Here is a 20,437-nt window from a genome sequence, read left to right as displayed (position 1 = left end):
GTTACAAGGATTCAGGTACAACAGAAAGGTTGGCAGACTGTGGGAGACTGTGAAAGACAGCAGAAAGAAAACTAATCACAAAATAAGCTTTTACACGGTTGAGTCTTAGTTATGAAGGAATATTATTTAGTGTAGGAAGGTGGAATATTTAGCTAGGGTTGTTAGTAGAAGCACAGTGTGCAAGTATTTGTCTAAATGAGTAAGAAAACTGTAAAGAGAAAACTTAATTTCTAAACTCTCGCTTCCCTGATTGAACCTCTAGGTAATTCACTTGGTTTAGAGCTGCTGAAGATTTGGTATTGTCCACTTCGATATGTCCCTACTAGAGATAAACAACCTTTCCTTTCATGTCCACACAGTCAGGAGGTAATTCTCAGTATTTGATTTACTTATTAAGAGGAACAAAGCCGAATTTTGTAAAAGTTTTGCAGTGATTGAAATTATAATGGTGAAATGGCATGAAGTTCAGAAGCTTTAGTATAAGACCATAGGAGCCTGAAAGAAAAATTGAAGAGACAGAAATTATGATTGATGGCCATGATACTACTGCAGTACAGAACACTAAACAGTATAAAGCATGATAAATCGATCAAGATAACATAGCTTGCAAAAAAAAAAAAAAAAAAAGGATGAAAAATGTCACATTTTTCTGAATTCCTGAAGGTTCAGAGACAAGCAATTAATATAAAGAAGGGCTGTGTCCTTAAATCTAATGAGTGGACCTGTACTGATGTGAATTTTATGATATTTAGATCGTGTGCTGGTCACATTTAGTCCTGTGCAGTACTTAAAAAAGTTAATGAACAGAACATTAAAAAATGATGCTGATAAAGGATCCTGATGAGATAGTTGGGAAGTGCTAAGTAATGAATGCATCACAAGGAAAAGCAAGAAAAATTGTGAGCAGGTAATTTTTTTTTTCAGTGTGACAGCGCTCTGTCCCTCAGAGGACGGTAAATTGATTTCAGACAGTTGGGATTTAGACAACATGTCTAACATAATGGAAATAACCCCTCAATACTAAGAAAATTGGAACAGTGCATAAACATGACAAGTTAAATAGAGAAGATTATGGTGCTGACAACCGTGAAGCACCTTGTGGACCTTGCAGCTGGCCTAGTCTTAAAAACTACAATTTTTAGAAAGACTTGTTATGGTACCCTGCATGTATGTCCTTCCTTTCTTAGCATCATAACTTATTGTATAAGAAAGCAAACTCGGATTCTTTGGATCTGTACTACATCCCACTCTTTCCCAGTATACTCACATTTTGCCTATATGATCACTTAGCAGAAACTATGAGCTTATGCTTGAAGACCATAATTAGCTGAAGGAATCTGGATGAATAGCACAATTAATCAATGTTGGTCATCAGATAGGATATCTATTTTTTCTCTGAGGTTTTCCAAATAACAGGTAATTAAAAAGACACTAAAGCTAATCTGTATGCACTTCACCGAGTCACGTTACCATTCTGCTGGTGTATGAGTCCAATCAGCCAGAACAGGCATAGTTTGTGGGTGATTACGTCCCTGGCTTTTTTTTTTTTTTTTTTTAACTCTTTTTAAAAAACTCTTATAAGCTAATTTCAAAAGAATAATTCATGTCATGGGCATCAATAGCAAATGGTCTACTTCAGGGGAAGAGGAAGACTCTTTTCTTCAAGGAAAAGGTTGTTTTAAATCAGAGCTTGTTAGTGCTCCTCTGACAAAGGGAGTTTTAATTGGTGAATTTACTAAAGCCATTTTTGTGAAAAGCACCTGCATTTGTAGAATATATTAAACATTTGATTGGAATTAAAAAAACAAAAACAAACAAACAAAAAACACCACAGATCTGAGGTTAAATTTCTAGTTAAATTCTACATTAAATACGTAGATGCATCCAAGAAGAGTGATTGCGTCACTTCTCTGGGATGAAGGACATGGAGGTTCATAGCTGCTCTACATAACGGATCTCTGTATTGCAGAAGAGATTGTATACCTGACCTGCTTAATATTGTTTATGATAGACAAAATGGCTCCAACAAGATGATTTAAGAGACTACCACAAAAAGGCCAATGTGGCTTAAACTCTGATTTCTACTGGAGTCACCTTTGGACAAGGAGTGCAAAGGATTATGGAGAAAATGTAATGAGTTTGAACTTAATATTAGATAGTCCTGATAATCTGAAGTCTAAATTAATTTGACTTACTATAAGCAGTAAGACAATTTGTATTTTATCTCGTAACCTGAGTAGATTTTTGATCTGTCAGGCAATTGGCAATTGCAGACTTAATCTCTTTCTCACTGGGTGCTCATTTTGGTGAAAATTTTTAGAAGGTTTCAGAACCAGTCATGGTAGGAGATGTGTTAATTATATTTCATAGGCTAGGGGAAACCTATTCTAATCCCATTCCACTTTCAACAGAAGTATATATGCAACTATATTTATACTTATATATTTGAATTTAATAAAATTAAATTTGCTGCAATGTCAAAATATTAAAAAATACAAAATACACACAGAATCAAAATCAGATTCTCCATTGAATGTTTTTTCCCATGAAGATTATTTTGAAAGTTGTGTAAGTAATCTGCTGTATGAAGAAAGACCCTACATGGGAGATATAAGATATGAGGAACATCAGTAACTCCCTTTAGACCAGTAAAGATTATTTACTGTTGAGGAGAACTTAAAACAAAAACAAACAAAAAAAACACAAAACAAAACAACAACAAAACAAAAAAACAGTGTGCAAGTAGCTATCGCATATTAATGAATAGAAGTGTGTACCTCTGTTTACAAACATAGTTACTGAATGTATATTCATCCTTTTGCTAATATGAGTGAGTTAGAAAGGGAACTGAACTGCAAGTTCTACACCAGCACTCTGAATACATGTATTTTGATCTAGTCACAAAAGTATATATCTTGTTACACCAAACTTCTTTGTTTCCCTACTGACAATATAGGAGCTCAGAAAAAAAGCCTGTGAATACTTCAGAATTGGTGAATGCTATCTAGAGGCTAGATTTAATCCTCCACTTGCACAGTTCCAGAGGCATTATTTTTCTCTCCTAAATTTATCAGATTTAGATGAAAAGATTATTTTCAATACAAAATTCCATAATTGAATGTTTTCTTAGGTATTATATTGCATTCTAAAACACCATCTAAAACACCATTATCTGTTTTTTATTTTTACTATTCTTTGACATCAGTATATATTTCCATATATAATCTTTGCAGATTAAAATAACAAAAGGAAAGTTTTGGAGAATGGGTAGCAGGATATTTCCATTTGGGGTTCTTTTTATGACTTCATAATTAAAATGATGAATATTTTCTATGTATTTCATAACCCTAAACTGTAAAACTGACTTTCAGTTTTTGTAAAAAATCTCCGACTCCCTAGAATTTTGTATAATTCTGTTTCTTCATTACTAACTCAAACTTAAACAGCCACAGAAATGATGTTGGAGTTAATGCTCAGGGTGAGAAGCATCATCAGCACTTACGTCCAGTATGCAAAGCCTTTGGTTTGCAACACACAGAATGTGCCACCTTGGGATGTTGTTGAATAAATTACTTTTTATTTTGTGGCAATGTAGCTCGTTTTGATTTGGTTCTTACTTCCCATCCAACATGGAATACCAGGCTAGCCAAAGAGTTAAGCTAGATCATCTGCCTAGACTTCCTCTTACAGGCAGCTCCAAAGGCTTTCACATATATATACACACTAATACTAGTATATAGTATATGGTATACGGTATATGGTATACTATACTAAAACCAAAACAAACCAAAACAAACCACAGCAAAACAAACCAACTCCCCTAAACCAAAGAAACACCAGTCTTTATTATAATATAATTTAAATATTTAACTTTTCAAATAGAGAAAATGTAAAATTATTACAGAATCAGAGACTGGCTGAGGTTGGAAGGGACCTCTGCATGTCATCCAGCGCAAGCCCCCTGCTCCAGCATGAACACCTAGAGTGGGTTACCAAGGATCATGTCCTGGTGGCTTTTGAAGATCTCCAGGGAGGGAGAGTCCAAAGGCTCTCTGGACAACCTGCGCAAGAGCTTGGTCACCATCAGAGGAAAACAGTGTTTCCTGATGTTCAGGTAGCACAGTTTGTGTTTCTGTTTGGGCCCGTTGCCTCCTGCCACTGGTCACCACTGAAAGGCCCTGGAGCCATCCTTTTTGTCCCCTCCCATCAGTTATTTCTACAAATAGATGAGATCCCCCCCCACCGAGTCTCTTCTTCTCCAGGCTGAACAGTCCAAACTCTCTCAGCCTTTCCTCATAGGGGAGGTACTCCAGTCCCTTCATCACCTTCATGGCCATTTGTTGGACTCTTTCTAGTATGTCCATGTTTCTCTTATACTGGGGAGCCCAGAACTGGACACAGTGCTCCTCCCCAGTGCTGAGAAGAAGGGAAGGATCAACTCCCTTGACCTGTTGGCTACACTCAGTACATTGCAGCCCAGGACACTGTTAAACTTCTTTGTGGCTAGGGCATATTACATGTGTCCTTAAGTTACAGATCCTTGTTTCCAGTCGAATCAATGATTTCCTGAGTTACAACAAGCTCTGTACATTCCCTTCTGCTCCCCCCCCACATTTTCATCTTAGGCCTATGTGTCTGCTCCCTGCCCCTTTCAGCAGGTTCCTGGATTAGGCTGCAGATCTCCATCTCTTTGACAAGAGCCCTCTTCCATTTGGTTAGATCTCACAGTAACTGGAAATGTCTCTCCATGAGGAGGACCTTGGGGAGGAGTGATCTTCCTTCACTGCAGGAGAACTAGATACTGGGCATTACCCAGGTATTCCTCAGAAGAAGGAAGGTAATGTACACATTTGGAAGAAATCTAATAGTTACTGTCCATCACACTGCTACTGTACTACCTGGAAAATACAGATGTAGCTGATTTAATAAATAGAGCAGAGCAGAGCAGAGCAGAGCAGAGCAGAGTAGAGTAGAGTAGAATAGAAAAGAGAAGAGAAGAGAAGACAAGAGAACAGAAGAGAAGAGAAGAGAAGAGAAGAGAAGAGAAGAGAAGAGAAGAGAAGAGAAGAGTTGAGAAGAGTTCAGTTGGAAGGGACCTTTAAAGATCATCTAGTCCAAATAGATGATGTTAACTGTAAATGTCTTTTAAGCCCTTTCATAGCTCACATGCTCTGGTACCCAAAGTGTTTAGGTCAGGGTTGTGCTTCACATCAGGTTAAAAAAAAAGATCATCTTCGAACATGACTCCTTAGAGAACAATTTACATGACCTAAAAAATCTTTTCTGAATTCCTAATTCTTCATTGTCTGGTTTCTACACTTTCAGCTCTATTTTGGAACTTTTTTTTTTTTTTTTTTCTTCTCCCATTTCTGCAAACGAACAAATGTTTTCAGGAGAGCTCAAGGAAAATACATTCTGAAATGACATGCTTAGTTGTTGGTACAGGAAATGAAACATGTTATAGGACCTGGGTATAGGACCATATTATAGGACTTGGTATATAGGACCTGGGAAGGAAACACCTTCCCATCTACCTTGCACATGGACAATTGAATTAGCCAGTACTTTTGCTAGTAAATAATTGTATAGAAAATCCTAAAGAAATCCTGAAGTTCAGGTCATTACTAACAATATTAGAAACTCTAGTTAAGTACATGGCTCCTGCAAGAAGCTTGACCTTTACATGGCATGTGGAAGTATCACGTAACTTTGAAGTAAATGTGGAAGACGGAAGATAGAGAAATAAATATGGATTTAAAAAGCAGGAAAAAATGACCTGGAATAGAGTCTCATTGATTTTTTTACAATTCATAATAAATCCAACAAAATAGTTTACCAATGGCATCTTACTGAGAAAAACAAATAAGCAAGTTAGATTTTAAGAAATTGCACTGCATTTGACTTTTTCACTGTAATGTTGTGCTCCGCTGATTATCTGTAATAATTCAAAAACACTGGCAAATTTTGACTGCATTCTTTGCTCTGTTTCAGGAATTTACATTAGCTGCATAAAAATACTTTCTGTTTGCTTATGTTTTATTAATTAAGTATTCCGCACTGTTTTTTATATCAGTAATGTCATCTGTCTAATGACAATGACCAATCTCTCTGCTATCTGCAAACTTTACTAGTACTGATTTTATGTTTTCTACAGGATCATCATAAAAAATGTTACATGGGCAAAAGCTAAGAACTTCTCCTGGAGGAATCTCATTAAAAATATATTCCCTTACTGATTTCCTATTTAGAATTACATTAAAATATGAAACAGTTAACCAATTTTTCAATTCAGCGTAAGCCATAATAATTTTACTTCTTTCAATTTTTAAATAAGGAATGGTGTGTTACATGTAAAGCCTTACAAAACTTCATTTATATAAAAACAATTACATATTGTAATCAAACTTGTAATGTCATTAAAGAAGTGAACATATATTTAATTTGAAATAATCTATTTTCTGCAAGATCACGTTAATAACTATCCCTTTATAAAGAAACTCAGATTACTATCTATGGCAGCATAAAATGGATTCCAGGTTCAACTATAGTGTATGAGACAAGTTCCAATTTTGTGATTATATATATATATATATTTGAAATACCCTCAGGTTTTCTCTGCATACCTCTTGTGAATAGGCAGACACAAATCATGTATCTTTGGCTGGATGACTGGTCAGCTAACCTGAGCTCGTCAGCCAGATTCCTCTGTAATTAGTGGATCATGATGGGCATCTTCAGAGAACCAGCATCTTAAGCAATGACTAAATAAAATTATATAAGTGATCCTCTTCAGGTGCTTATTTTCCACCACTTACTACAGGGGGAATTATTTTGACAAATGTAGCCTAGAACTAACCTTTTTGCAGTTAAGGTGGGATTCATCTGATCAAATGTAAGTAGAAATATAAATACAAAACTTTGGTATGTGAGTTTTTAAAAACTTTAATACTCAACAGGAATGGATAGGGTATTCATTTCAGCTATTTTCAGATGCTTATACTAGCTAAACGGCCCCATAGAGGTGTCTGTTCTCTTCCTCATATAGGGTGTCCTGCTGGCTGCCTGGCTCAGATGCAGAAGAATGCTCTGTAGCCATCTACACAGGGTCCCTGATAACAATGGCTGTGGCCGTATATGTTGTAAGACAAGTCTGGGAAGAAAGTCTGAAACGTAGAATGTAAAACAATCTCAGCTCCTTTGGCTTTAAGAACCTGTGAAAACGTACATTTCACAACAACTTATTATGACTGTTTAAAAAGGACCATTCTGACTGGAACTGCATATTATTGTTTTTTTTTTTTTTTTTTTTTTTTTTTTTTTTTTTTTTTTAAACAGTAAAGAGCTTGATAAATGTGAGACTGTGGTGTACAGTGAACAAGTTACAAGATCAACCTCTTGCTTAATTAAGTTTGACTTTAGTGGAAATAATTTTTATAACTGATGGTCAAGAAGAGAATGTTAGCTGGATCAGATTACCTAGCTGTTCCCATTTTACAGCCATCCCCACAAACCACTGTGATTTCTTGGGAAGGATGGATAATGACAGTGTGAGAATAATTTGCCATGTCTATAATCTCAGTGAAGCTTGACATCTGGCCTTATGTCCTTATTATTTCTGCTTGCATAGATCTTTTTGGAACTTCCACATATATGTACGTACACACGCACACACACACACGTATTGGTATGGTGTAAACATTTAATGCGGTATAACAATAAGACAAGATTATCTCTCTTTCTCTCTGAGAAGTACTGTGGAAGAAGTTAAAAATTATCAAGATAGTGACTTACTATGTTTAATCAGAGACCCTCTCCTTCAGCAGCTTGGGCCCCCAATCTTGAGAAACATGGCCAATCATAAAATAATAGAAATGTATAGATGACAAGGGACAAGACAAGACGGAGTTCATCAAGTCCAACTTCATGCTCAAAGCAAAGCTAAGTTCAAACAGTGGGCTGACATTCAAGAATGACAGCTTCTCAAAATTACTGAAATGAAGGAAAATGTAACCAGAATGACAAGCAGACGTTCAAATAAATGTAGAGGCAGAAGAATAAGGTAAAACATGGAAAGAAGGGCTGAAATTGGATGGAGATGACCGTTTTCTACTCTGCCAGATCTGTTGGTTCTCACTGGCCACAGATCAAAGCCCCATGGACTTTTCTCCAGACTCTGTCTGGATCGTTCTAGGGCCTGCCATTGTTGTAACTGTCCTTCATCTTGGATACACAGTAGAATTTATCTGTCAGTATCTTCGCATCTTCTTTTAGTGATTCCTGATATTTATTGTTGAGAACATATTACATGCTAACATTACAGGCTTAAGAGCTATGCAAAAGAGCAGCTGACTGCACACTATGCAACCAGGATCACATTTACAAATTTTTTTTTTCTACTTTTTTTTCCACTGGTCATTCTTTTTTTTTTTTCATTAGAGAACATTAAGATATCTTCTAAGCTACTTCAGAGATACAGTAGTATTTTACTGGGGTAGAGAGGTACTACTTGGCCCTTGATGCCTAAAATAATTAAATTTACTGAGAACAAATAGTTTAAAATACAGAAATAATTTCATATGGATAGAAAGAAAAAAATGTTGACTTGGTATTGACAAATATATTTATATAAGGTATTAAATTATATGCATATACTACTATGAAATTTCTCATACTCAGCAAACCTTCCCTATGATGTTTACAAAACCATGAAGGGGTTAATACATTATTATATTATATTATATTATTTTTACTCTTTCAGAAAAAAAATATTATTATTATTGCTATTATTCTTACTATTGTATTCGTAATTTCTGTTTTTGATATATTAGCAAACTTTCTCTTGCGGAACAAAACAACTCATTGTGGAAATGGAAATTAATTGATAAAATTAATTTAAAGGCCATTAAAATATTTTCTCATAAAAACGTTTTGAATTTATGCTTTTTTCTTCCATATAGAATCTTTTTTCTAATTATGGCTGGATCTTTAGAAGTTCTTCACTGCCTAGAACATATGAAATGCAATAAAAATTGCTTAAATTAGATAAAAAAATCCTAAAATGCCTATTAAATATAGTTTACATCTAACTGAAACATTAACTAAAAATAAGGTGATCTTATGAATGTGCACAAAGAAAGCTTATCTTCTTTTAGCTCATGGTAATAAAAGGTACAAAATAAATAAAAGTCAAGATTTTTCTCATTTACCAAATGGGAAAATTGCACAGTATGTTTCTTATACACTGAAATACTGTTCCAAGTTATGACAAATCTGGCTTTGGAAAGTAATTTGTTTCCTTTAGAAATATGTTTTGACACACCTGGGAGTCAACTTTGAGAGTTTGTGCCTGACAGCTTTGGCTTCCATGTCATTCTTATATTGTAATCTGAAGGTGACACAGCAAAGGAGTATGTATCCTGGTGTTGTTTTTGATTGTGCTTGAATTATGAGTCACCCAAAGGCTTTCTGAGAAGGGCAGTGTTGTATTTAATAAACGTATGCTCTTGGCTTGTAAAAAATAAAGAAGTTGAGCAGTACTCATGAGGGCAAGTGTAGCCATATTAAAGATTTTCAATAACATAAAATAGCTTAAAGAATTGCACAGGGAAAAAAACATCTCATCTAGAAGACTAATTTGTTTCTGCAGTTTCACTTGATGACAGGCAAATTGTAGAAGCCAAGAGAGTTTTGTGACTCATGTAAATTGTTTAGGTAGTGCCTGAAAATCACGCCTTCCCATCTTCCCAGTGCTGTGTCTCATGTCTGTAGCACAATAGATAATGTACTCACTTGTTTCTTAGTGTATTAGCTTACTTTATTACTATAAAATACAATGTCTACACAATGTACTTTGACAACAGATTTGGAAACCCAACAAATGTCATTTAATAGGACATTACATTATACTGAACCAACAGAAACATTGCTCAACACATTTAGACTAGATTTTAGACATGCCTCAGTACACAAGCATATGTTGTATGGTAGTATTTAGAGTCAAGCTCTGTAGTTTTTCCTCCTTAGACTGAGATCTCCCAGATCTCCTCTGAAGAAGTCTAGGATCACTCAGAGCCTAGACTATGGGCAATTAGGAAAAATGAGTTTCTTCATGCACCAGTATTTCAGTTGATTCTCCCATGTACCATGCTTAGGAGGTATTTGACTACAAAATATGCCATTTTTCACCAAGACCCATACAAACTCATTAGTTTTCTTATAATACTGCTTGCAAGAACAGAAGAAAATCTTCTCTGGCATGGCCAGATTCCAGTGTAGTCAAGCCAAAACCTCTTTCTTTTCTCAAACAAATTGTTTTTCAATTAATATTTATTTATTCACTAATATCAATAAGACTGAAATCAGTTTGCGATGCTGCCAATAGAGCTGTTGTGTTCTAGCAGTAAAGTAGGCTGCAGCTACCAGACACAAATGTGCTCTGTGCTCCCCAGTAGAGAGTAGTTGCCTGTTCTGAAGGCACAGTTCCTGAAGCTCTGCTCAAAGCCAAGATGCACGGCAAGTCTCTGTGTAGACCTAATGATGAAGTGTGACCTAATGATGGTGATGTGTATTGTAGCTGTGGACATCTTGTGCATAAGGACTTCATGGCAAAATAGCCATTGGAGCAATGGTGGTTAGCTCTTTATGAAATGCCATGATGAGAATCTATGTCTATAAACTTGTATTCTTTTTGCTATGAGATTTTCTAAAAGGAAACTCCTCTCAGTGTGCAAACTAACCTCTGTTAATGTCAACAAGAGTTAGGCACACACATCCCTAGGATAAGTGTCCCCATAAGTTTTAATGGAAGCACTGTTCAAATTTAGTACAGACCATATAAGCCTACATTAGAAAACAGTACAACTGATAATAAAAGTACTTTTGAAACAAAATGCCTACTAATAGTCATTAAAAACCTCGTGCAATATATGTCAAAAAGATTTATCTAATGGTTTGCGAAATTATCCACAAATGTGCCACACAGTGCACAAACATTAATAAGAAAGAAGCAGCAAAACTATAACACTACGACTTTGAAATGCAGTGCAATTAATACTATTTCCATTAATACAGTGTAATAGCTACTAACTGTTATTGATATCTTTTTTTTTTTCAGAAATATGTAAGCAAATGCACACTGTTTCACTGCTAATCAAAACTATACAAGAAAATGTGAAAGTCTCATTAGAGCAAATTTTACAGTAGCTGTTCTCTATCCATGACTCCCTCTGTTCAGATTTATCTTTCTCTGTGCTACTGAGATGTTACCATTTCTCTCACTAACAAGATTTAGTTTGATTTCCTTCATGACCTAGGCTATATGTAACTATTTTTTAGTTTACCTGCTATAACGTAAAATATTTATTAAACCAGATTGAATACCAGATAATTGCAACAAGATGCTTAAAAATATTTCAAGTTATTCCAAAGTATAAAACAATCTTGATGTGTAGGACAAAAAGTATGTAAATAATCTGTTGGTTATTAGGAGAGTACATGTTCTTACAGCTAAAAATATGATACTCTGTAAGATGAGACATGCCTTGTAAAAACAAAGCTGGAAGTGAAAGCAATGTTTCCATGTCATGTTATGTTAATATAACAGCAGTATTTCTTGAATGGTAACAGTATTTTCTAAAGGTCTTTCAAAAATTTTATTTCTGGAATTAACATAGGAAAGAAAAATGCCCCTCTCACAAGACCGTTATGAAATTACTCTGCACAAAATTTCAATTTCTATGTAGGGAAGGTCAGAAGGGACAAGTGGCCAAGCTGGGGGGAAAGAAGAGCAATATGACATCTAATAACAAAGTCAATGAAGTGGACAATGTAACATGACTCATCATGGTTTTGATCATAAAGTATTTGACATTACTAGCTAAGAACAGCAATAAAAATGAGCAAAGAAATGAATCAACTCCAAACCCGACATGAGAAGGATACCTTTACAGAGAGCTCATGCTGAGGAAACTGTTGAATTTGTGATGTTATATGAAAGAATATAATTGTGAGATGAAAAGAAAAAAGGTCAGCCATGAACCTTTGTTTTCCATCAGTTTTAAAGACGAAGTATCCAGGAACAGCAGAGCATCTTGTAGAGGGATTGCAAGGCAAAATGGGGTAATAAATTAGAAGCAGAAAATTAAAATAGGATATTTTAGCAACATGTTGTATAGAAAGTTACATCACTGGCTTCTAGTTGTCAGTGATGCACGCGGTTAACTTCTAGATTCACATGGGTCAGTTTGAATGGTTAAGATGTTCACTTCTGGGTTCACATGCACATTCCCTCTGTAGGATCAAACTTCCCTTAAACTCACAAACAAGAGATACATGTGCCATTTTAGAACACAGCATGACTAAAAATGCAGATATTATCAAATGGATCTCAGTCTCTCTAAACATCAAAACTCTCTTTAAAAACAGGAGGATAGGGATCAGGAGCAAATGTACAGTTGGAGTAACAGTCTGGAGAGGAGACAAGCAGGTAAGAAGCAGAAGAGCTATAAGACATTGTATCTCACGATATCTCTGGTCAGAGGCAATGGAAAGAACCATACCTTCATGAACAAACTAAGTATGAACAGACTGCTATTAATGCACATATAGTATTTGTGCAAAGCAACAAAACCAAGACTGGGTTGCTTTAGGGAGAAACTGAAGGGAAAAATGACACCAATGACTCAGGAATCTAAAAGAGAAGAACTAATAGGATAATAGAAAATATCTGTAAGTCCCCAAACAAAGATCTTCACTATTACCCTAATAATTTAATCTCTTCAAGCCCTCAGTACTGTTCAATAGAATGTCTGTATTTGGGGATGACCGAGCCATGAGATACAGGTCTCACGTTTGCACCAGGCACTCTCCTAACATTCTGAATGAAGAATTGCAGGAACAGAGTCAAAGCTCTACAGATCTCAGTGGCAGATTGAGATCTTGGAATGAGGAGATCAGAAATATCTGGGACAGACTAGTGTTATCAGAGAGATAGTGATGTCTGTGCAGCTTTATCTTGTGAAGCACAGCACTTCCAAGAGAGAGAAGGATCATGAGCTTTCTTGACCAGAGGAACTGAAAGGCATCTTACAGAAAGCATGAACAAAAAACAAATAAAGAACAACAACAACAACAACAACAACAAAACCAAAACCAAAACCAAAAATAAACAACTTTAATCTTTACGATAGAGGTAAATTTGAGGATTGATCCAGAGAAAGGGCACTCGGGGTTTAATATTCCTTCCATTGAAGTCTCCTAATTTTGAGGAACTAGGCTTATTCATTAGAATATGCAGTGTTGTTTGTTTTTTTTTTTTTTTTTGAGAATTTTGAGAAGTTATGAGAATTGCTGATGCTGCATGTGATGTACTGGTATCTGCTATCAGTCTGGAGGAATTATAAGCTTCTACAAGGATTTGTACAAAATCTGAGAAAGATACCTGGTCATTCTTTCATTCTCACAGTTTGCATCTGCATAATAAAACCTTGCCTCCTCATTTTGATTGTTTGTACATCATGTGTGACCTATGCTATCTCCCTTATCCTGTCAAGGTGAAACTGGCTACTGGTTTATTCCAGTCCTGTGCCAGGATTGGACTAACTATGAAGCAGTATGGACAGTACCTCAGTACTCTGGCTGCATTTCATATTAATAGCTTCAATTTCTCAGAGCCTATATGGATTCGCCCATTAAAAAGTAGCTGTCTGATGTAGGAACTTTGCCAGGCTTGTACTTGGTGCATTTTGTTCTAATATTTCACTCCCGGTGCTTGTTCAGGAGTTGCCATAGCTTCATGCATTAGTCCTGGGTTGTCTTCAAATTTCCTTAACAACAGCATCTCAGACACAGTCTTGATAGTTCTCCTTTCGATTGTGTCAGTTTGTTTTTAGATAGAAACAATTTTTGGACTGGTCTGCTATCGATAGATTCATATATTTCAAAGCTATCTTCAAAAGAGATAGTATATGTCAGATATTTGGATAGCTCATTTAGTTCAACATGCCAAAAACAATTTTTTATATCCTAACTAGCGAATATTTTGCACTATATAAATCTGTTACATACTGCTTCAACAATCATACTGCCTAGTTTTTTTTTTTTTTTTTTTTTCTTGAGTAGTTCTGAAGTAATGCAGAGTTTCTGCTCTATCTAGAAAGATTAATATTTCAGTCTTTAAGTACTTCAGTGGTCAAGCAATGGAACAGGCTTCCTAGAGAGGTAGAGGCCCCATGCCTGTCAGTATTCAAGAGGCATTGCGATAATGCCCTCAGTAATATGCTTTAACTTGTGGTTAGCTCTGAAGTGGTCAGATGGTTGGATTTGATGATCTTTGCAGGTCCCTTCCAACTGAACTATTCTATTCTATTCTATTCTATTCTATTCTATTCTATTCTATTCTATTCTATTCTATTCTATTCTATTCATTTGAAAGCTCTTCCACACTATTTCAGCAGCCTATTCTTAATGCAGACTGCTGTGGAAACTGTGTATTAACTGTGAAGGCTGAAACAAAGCTGGAAAGTGGAAAATCTGTTTGGGTAACAAAATGCTTTCATATCTTTTTCTCTTTTTCTTCCCTTCTTCTCTACTTTTCATTTTTTATTAGACATTTTTTCCCAACATCTTTTCCATTCCTTCCTTATTTCTTTCTCCTAGTATGAACACTTATTTCAGCTTATAGTAATCAATGAAAACGATATGGCTGGTCAGCAAAAACAGGTGCAAAGAAACTGAAGCAAACAGCACATGTATTTAACATATAATCTGACTAATAAACAGAAAGTATGTAAGCTCTCTAGCCATAGAGTATCATAGCCTTCACTTAAACAAATGTTGCTCCATATTTTCTTAGACATGTATTATTTCCCTTATTTATTTATTTATTTATTTATTTTTAATGAACAGTTATATTACTAGTGCTGCCTTAGAAATTTTAAAATGAATACAATAACAATTCGGTGGGACTTTCTGCAGTGGGTCAAACACTAGACTGTATCACATGACAGCTCTCTGCTTACTGATAGTTCAGATAGTCACCTTTGTGACCACTTCATGTTTGAGTACAGACATCCCTCCATCTTTTTTAAACATGCAGACCTTTCTTTTCTCGTATATGCAGATTGTTGACCTCCTAAGCCTGAGGGAAAAAGGCTTTTTAAATTTTGTATTATGCATATGGGACAACATTCTTTGCTGTATAAGACTTATTTTTTCCAGTAGCAAGAATATAACTCAGCCAATGTTGATTTGTTTTGTGTCTGCAATGTAGATAAGATGGCTGGATGACAGAGAAATTAAGTCATTTACAAAAATGGATTTGCCACAGTAAACTATACAGTCAGGCTGTATTCATATCAGAGACAGAACACATTACAAGGCAATGCACAATGTTATGCAAAACACAGCCTCCCTCTTCCACAAGCAGGAACACTTCTTTGGTATTAATTTTAAAAATGAGATGCTAAAGACAGGATGCATAGGGTACTGATAGAAAGGGATGGTATTATTCAATTGTCATTACACATTAAAGGGAAAAAAATATGGACACATGAGTAATGAGGAGGTATGCCTTGCTTCACCAGTGTCACATATTAAATATTTTAGAATCATAGCAGGTTTCTCCAAGTACTAGATTTTTTTTTTTTTTGTATTCAGATTATCTCACATGACCAAATCATATAATCTGTTTCTTATTCATTTTATGTGGGGTAGACATTTACATGTGAACTAGTCATCCTCAGTTTCCCTTATAGTCAGTCAAACAGAATATCTGCTTTGAGGATACAGCTGACTTATGTGAAATTTCTACATTGAAACAACATGAATTACCCTCGAAAGGCCTATTTCTATCCAGTGACTATAAAAGGAGATGTGATGACTAGCATAGACACAATTACCTACACTATAGATGTATATTTGGTCACATTAATTCATCCCCTTTTCTTAAGTATTTGTGACAAGTTGTTATCCTAAAACAGTTCTCCTATGACTCAGTGATCTCTGAAGTACAGTAGATAACTCTGCACATTTTCAGAGTTTTCTTTGGAATCACTCAAACTAACAGGCCTCTGCTTTTTCTTTAAGGAGACTATTTCTGAGTCTAACAATCTTGCAGTAAGAAATATTCCTTATTTCTGATGTACAGAAATTTATTATGGTAAATTTAAACTTTAATTTGTTCTGTATCATCCCACTAATTTTCATTATTCTGTAATGCTTTCAATCAGTTCCTCTAGTCTTAGTGAACAAAACACGTGATGTTTCTTTTCACCACATTCTTTAAAAAACAACAACAAACTAAACAATGTCCAGTCCAGCAACAGAGGGTAAGGACTCAGGAACGCGTTACTTCATTTGGACCATGTATTTTGTGTCAGCTGAGATACTGTAACTATCTGTACCTCTGTTTTTGGCCTGACGATGAAAGGCAAGATAGTGTAAATTTACTCATTTATTTATTTATGAGAGTTGAGCTCAGTGCAGTATCTCTCATCTGCAAGTGATGTGTAGAAAATCACCACAGCTTAGTTAATGTACCAGAACTTGTTAAACTATCATGTTCATCCACTTATTTTGATCGCAAGTCTGTGCTTTAAGAAGAAATTAAGAAATTCTCTTGAAAAAAAGGAATTACAATCATGGGCTTGAGTATGTTGCTGCTTCAGGGTTTTTTTTTTTTTTGTTTTTTTTTTTTTCGTTTTGTTTTGTTTTTGCTACTGTCCAGCACTGTTTGCTGAAATATCTATTTTGTTGTCTATTATCACCCAGGCTTGTTCAGCATACTCGATTTCACACTCCACTTCTCTCTGAAGATTGGTGTTCTGAATTGTTTTCCTCTTTGTATTTTTCAAAATAAAACCCCATCTTTTGAGGTAACATTAACCCTTCTGATCCTTTTATTCACTTTATTGCTAAACAATTCTCCCTAATTTGTCAACATCATCAGAAAAAAAAATGCAGCTTACTCCATTTTTCTAGATTCTTAATATATGTTAAATAAAACCAGATTTAATACCACCTATTATAACACCTCTACAAAAATTAACTTTCTCTTAGTTTATATACTAATATGACACCAATTGGTTTAATTACAAAGAAATATCAGATTCTGTCTCCTATAAAGCATTCTTTTACATATAGTTATGAAAAATACTTTATTAACTATGTGAAGCTACAGATATTTGTCACTTTATGTTTATTGTTTCTGCAATTTGATAAAATATTACCAGATTATATGTTTTTTTAATGACAAACATTTGGCATATGCAGACACTAAAGGTTCACTTTCCAAAAGGTACTCCAGAAGGAAAGCAATAAGTATTTCTGTACAGAAACATTCTTTTTTTTTTTTTTCCTTTTGAAGCACGAAGTAACATACATTCAGTGACATGAATGCCTTTAAAAGAATAAAGTTCTTTAATCAAAGAAATTTCATCTTATCACTTCATATAATTGCAAATTGTGATAGATGCTCATCACAAAGAAAATTTGTTTGCCTTGAATGTTTAAAGCTATGAAATTACTTATCACTGTCAAGGTGTGAAGACTTCAGACACTATTTCTTACAGATAAGTCTTGACTTTGCCCCTCCAGATATGTGTATTCATGCTTACTGCATCAGGTTAGTCAAAACAACAACAAAAAAAAAAGTTGCTAGAAGATATTTTGTTTTTAAAGCCGAGAAAAATATACCACAACCTTTGTTATCCAGAAAGAAACAAAACAACTGCTGTACAATACTTTTACAGTGAAGGAAAAAGACACAAAATGGCTTATTGAGACTAGTAATCTTGTAAAGGGCTAAAAGATTGCTCTGATTTGGTCTACCTTAATTATGCAATATATAAAATTACATCTAAAGCTTGCAGCACCGGGTTGGGACTATAAGAGCTTGCTGCAGACATCATACAAAATATTAAAGGGTGAAAGACCCTGAAATGCTCTAGTTTTACCCTTATACAGAGAAGGGAATGTTGACACAAAACACAAACAGGTATGTACAATAAACCATTACATTTTGCCTAGGATACTTAATTGCAGACATGCTTTTCCAGAACCAATGGTGTTACCTCCAACAACATGGAAATTAATTTCCAATCTAGCACACAAGGATGTAGTGAATATATGGATGTCTTATGGTTTAGAACCTTTTACAAACATTTTTGCAATTGTACAGACTTTCCAAACTTACCTCCTCTATGGATAATCAAAGAAGTTTCACTTCCAACAGGACATTCTTTAAGTATATCCACTACTTCTGCATGGCTCAGGTTCTGTACATTCTGCTGGTTGATCTCAACAATGAGGTCACCTTCACACAAACCAGGACATCCCTGAATGTCTAGAATTTGCTTCACCCTCTGTCCTGTAGGACTGTCTGCTATAGTGAAGCCAAAGCCCTGGGCCCCTTTCACAATGGTTAAGGTCATGAGTTCAGCTTGGGTGGCCCCAGAAGAAGCCATTGATACATTATCATCATGGGCAGGTGGTGGGAATGTGCTATCAAGCTGACTATCTGCTGGAATGGAGTGCAAGGAGTGTGGTGGTCGATCTGTTACATCTGGAACAGACTGAGAAGTCCTAGAAATGTATTCCAAATAAGTTTCATAGTTATGTCTTCCATTTACCACTACCGGAGGCCTCTCCATTACTGCAAGGGGTGGCACCATGCTGTTGGCAGGATCTTCAGGATCAAAGGGCAAAGGGTATCCACGACATAGCACCAAGTTGACACTCTGACCAATAGGAACAGACTGGAAGAGTTTGACTACATCTGCGTGAGTATGTCCAAGGACACAAACTTCATTAATATAGACAATGACATCACCTAGAAAGAGAAGAAAACATAGTGACAACATGAGACAACTTCAGTCACTCTCTGCAGAGCATTTTTTAAAAATGAGATAGAACTCTACTAAAAATAAAATAAATTAGACCACCATGCTGACTTAAATAGAGGAGACAACAAAATTAAAGTTTGTCTGCCAAACAATGTAATACAGTTAAACAATGACAGTTCTATTTCTTTTCTGTGGAAGCTCACATGGAGAATTAAGCTGGATCCAGCAATATACCTTTTCTAAACATCTCTTCCCTATTTTTTCTGCTTCTTGCAGTGCAGTCCACATTTTTGTGTAGTACATGTTATCTTTTTGTAAGATAAAACAGGAGTTTGTTTGGAGGGCTTGTTATCAAAAAATGTCACTGGTGAAAAGTAAAAGAAAAAAAAGAAAGGAAATAGTACGTTCTTATTGACTTAAGTATCAATGAACAGGGATGAAAGGCTGTTCTAACATGCTTGAGGAAATACTTTTTGCACTGAACATGATATTGACAGTTTCCTATTAAATGTTCTCACTTGCCATCAGACATCCATGATTACCATACTAATTTTCTATTCTAGCCATGAACTAAAGTGCATCTTGCATATTTTAGAGATGTTTGGTGGTATTTTGCTGTAGCCATGATGGTTTAAGGACAATGACAGGACAAATTTTGTAGGTAGGTATAATACCTTTTTATTAGACAAACTGTTATAGTTGGAGTAATCTGTGCAAGTGCCTGAAAGACAGCTTAATGTCTCCAACTAAACCAGTTGGTCAAATGAAAATAAAGATGTTACCTCTACTTCCAAATCTTGTTGCTGATATTGTACAGAACTACCAGACAGAGCATGCATAAAAGCAAAATATTGCAAATCATCAGGCTGTTTATGGGTCTCCATATTACTCATGCACTAACCATATTCGGTTACTGAAAAGATCAGAAAAAAAAAAATCAAGCTCCTTCTTGTTATTAGATGGATCTATTTATTCATAGCCATAAATAATTTTATGGTAATGTTAAGGTGCATATTAAAATAAAAATGAGTAATCGGTACAAATAATTTTAAAAATAGTTTTATGACCCCACAGTTGGTTTTCACTTTAATAAAACAATTTACATCTTTCTAACAAAAAAGAAGGAAGTTTCATTAGAGAAGTCTGCAAGTTAAAGTATTTTTGTAAGTGAGGATAATCTCTTTATCCTACCATTAATTAGGAAGAAAAAATCATTTATAGAGACAACACAGTGAGGTGTCTACAAGGTACACTGTTTGGTAATTGACTTATCATAACATAATGTTTTTTAATGGTATTTCAAAATTCAGTAATAAAATGGGAATGATTTAGGGAGGAGGAGGTGGTTTTGTGTGGAATTGCTTCAAGTGTAGTTATGAAATTATGTCTTTCAAGTACTTCAATCAGAAGATCTAATCAAGCAAACTGAGCTAAAAAAGAGCATCATCAAGATGCTAGTGCAGGAAAAGGCAAAGGCTGTTTCCATGTGAAAATGAAATGGTCAATTCCCACATGATCAGACGATCTAACAGCCTGACAGTAATTAATTGCATATGCACAAATTGTGATTCATAGAAAGATTTATTCAGAGGGTGTCT

The 20,437-nt window shown here is 35.2% G+C and overlaps 1 protein-coding gene across 13 annotated transcripts in view; it reads right to left on the bottom strand.

Annotated features, from left to right (window-relative positions):
• MAGI2 (membrane associated guanylate kinase, WW and PDZ domain containing 2) overlaps positions 1–20,437 on the bottom strand; it is a 774,790-nt gene that overhangs the window by 103,898 nt on the left and 650,455 nt on the right. For all 13 annotated transcript variants that reach the window (XM_040548715.1, XM_040548725.1, XM_040548731.1 and 10 more), the window contains one exon: positions 18,191–18,826. In XM_040548715.1, the coding sequence (XP_040404649.1) occupies positions 18,191–18,826 (636 nt within the window). The remainder of the gene's footprint in view (positions 1–18,190; positions 18,827–20,437) is intronic.

The sequence above is a fragment of the Cygnus olor genome, chromosome 1 (genome assembly GCF_009769625.2).
Source record: "Cygnus olor isolate bCygOlo1 chromosome 1, bCygOlo1.pri.v2, whole genome shotgun sequence".
In the NCBI taxonomy this organism is placed as follows: Eukaryota; Metazoa; Chordata; class Aves; order Anseriformes; family Anatidae; genus Cygnus; species Cygnus olor.
Note: the sequence above shows the minus strand (reverse complement) of the source record. Positions and strands in the feature narration are given on the sequence as shown.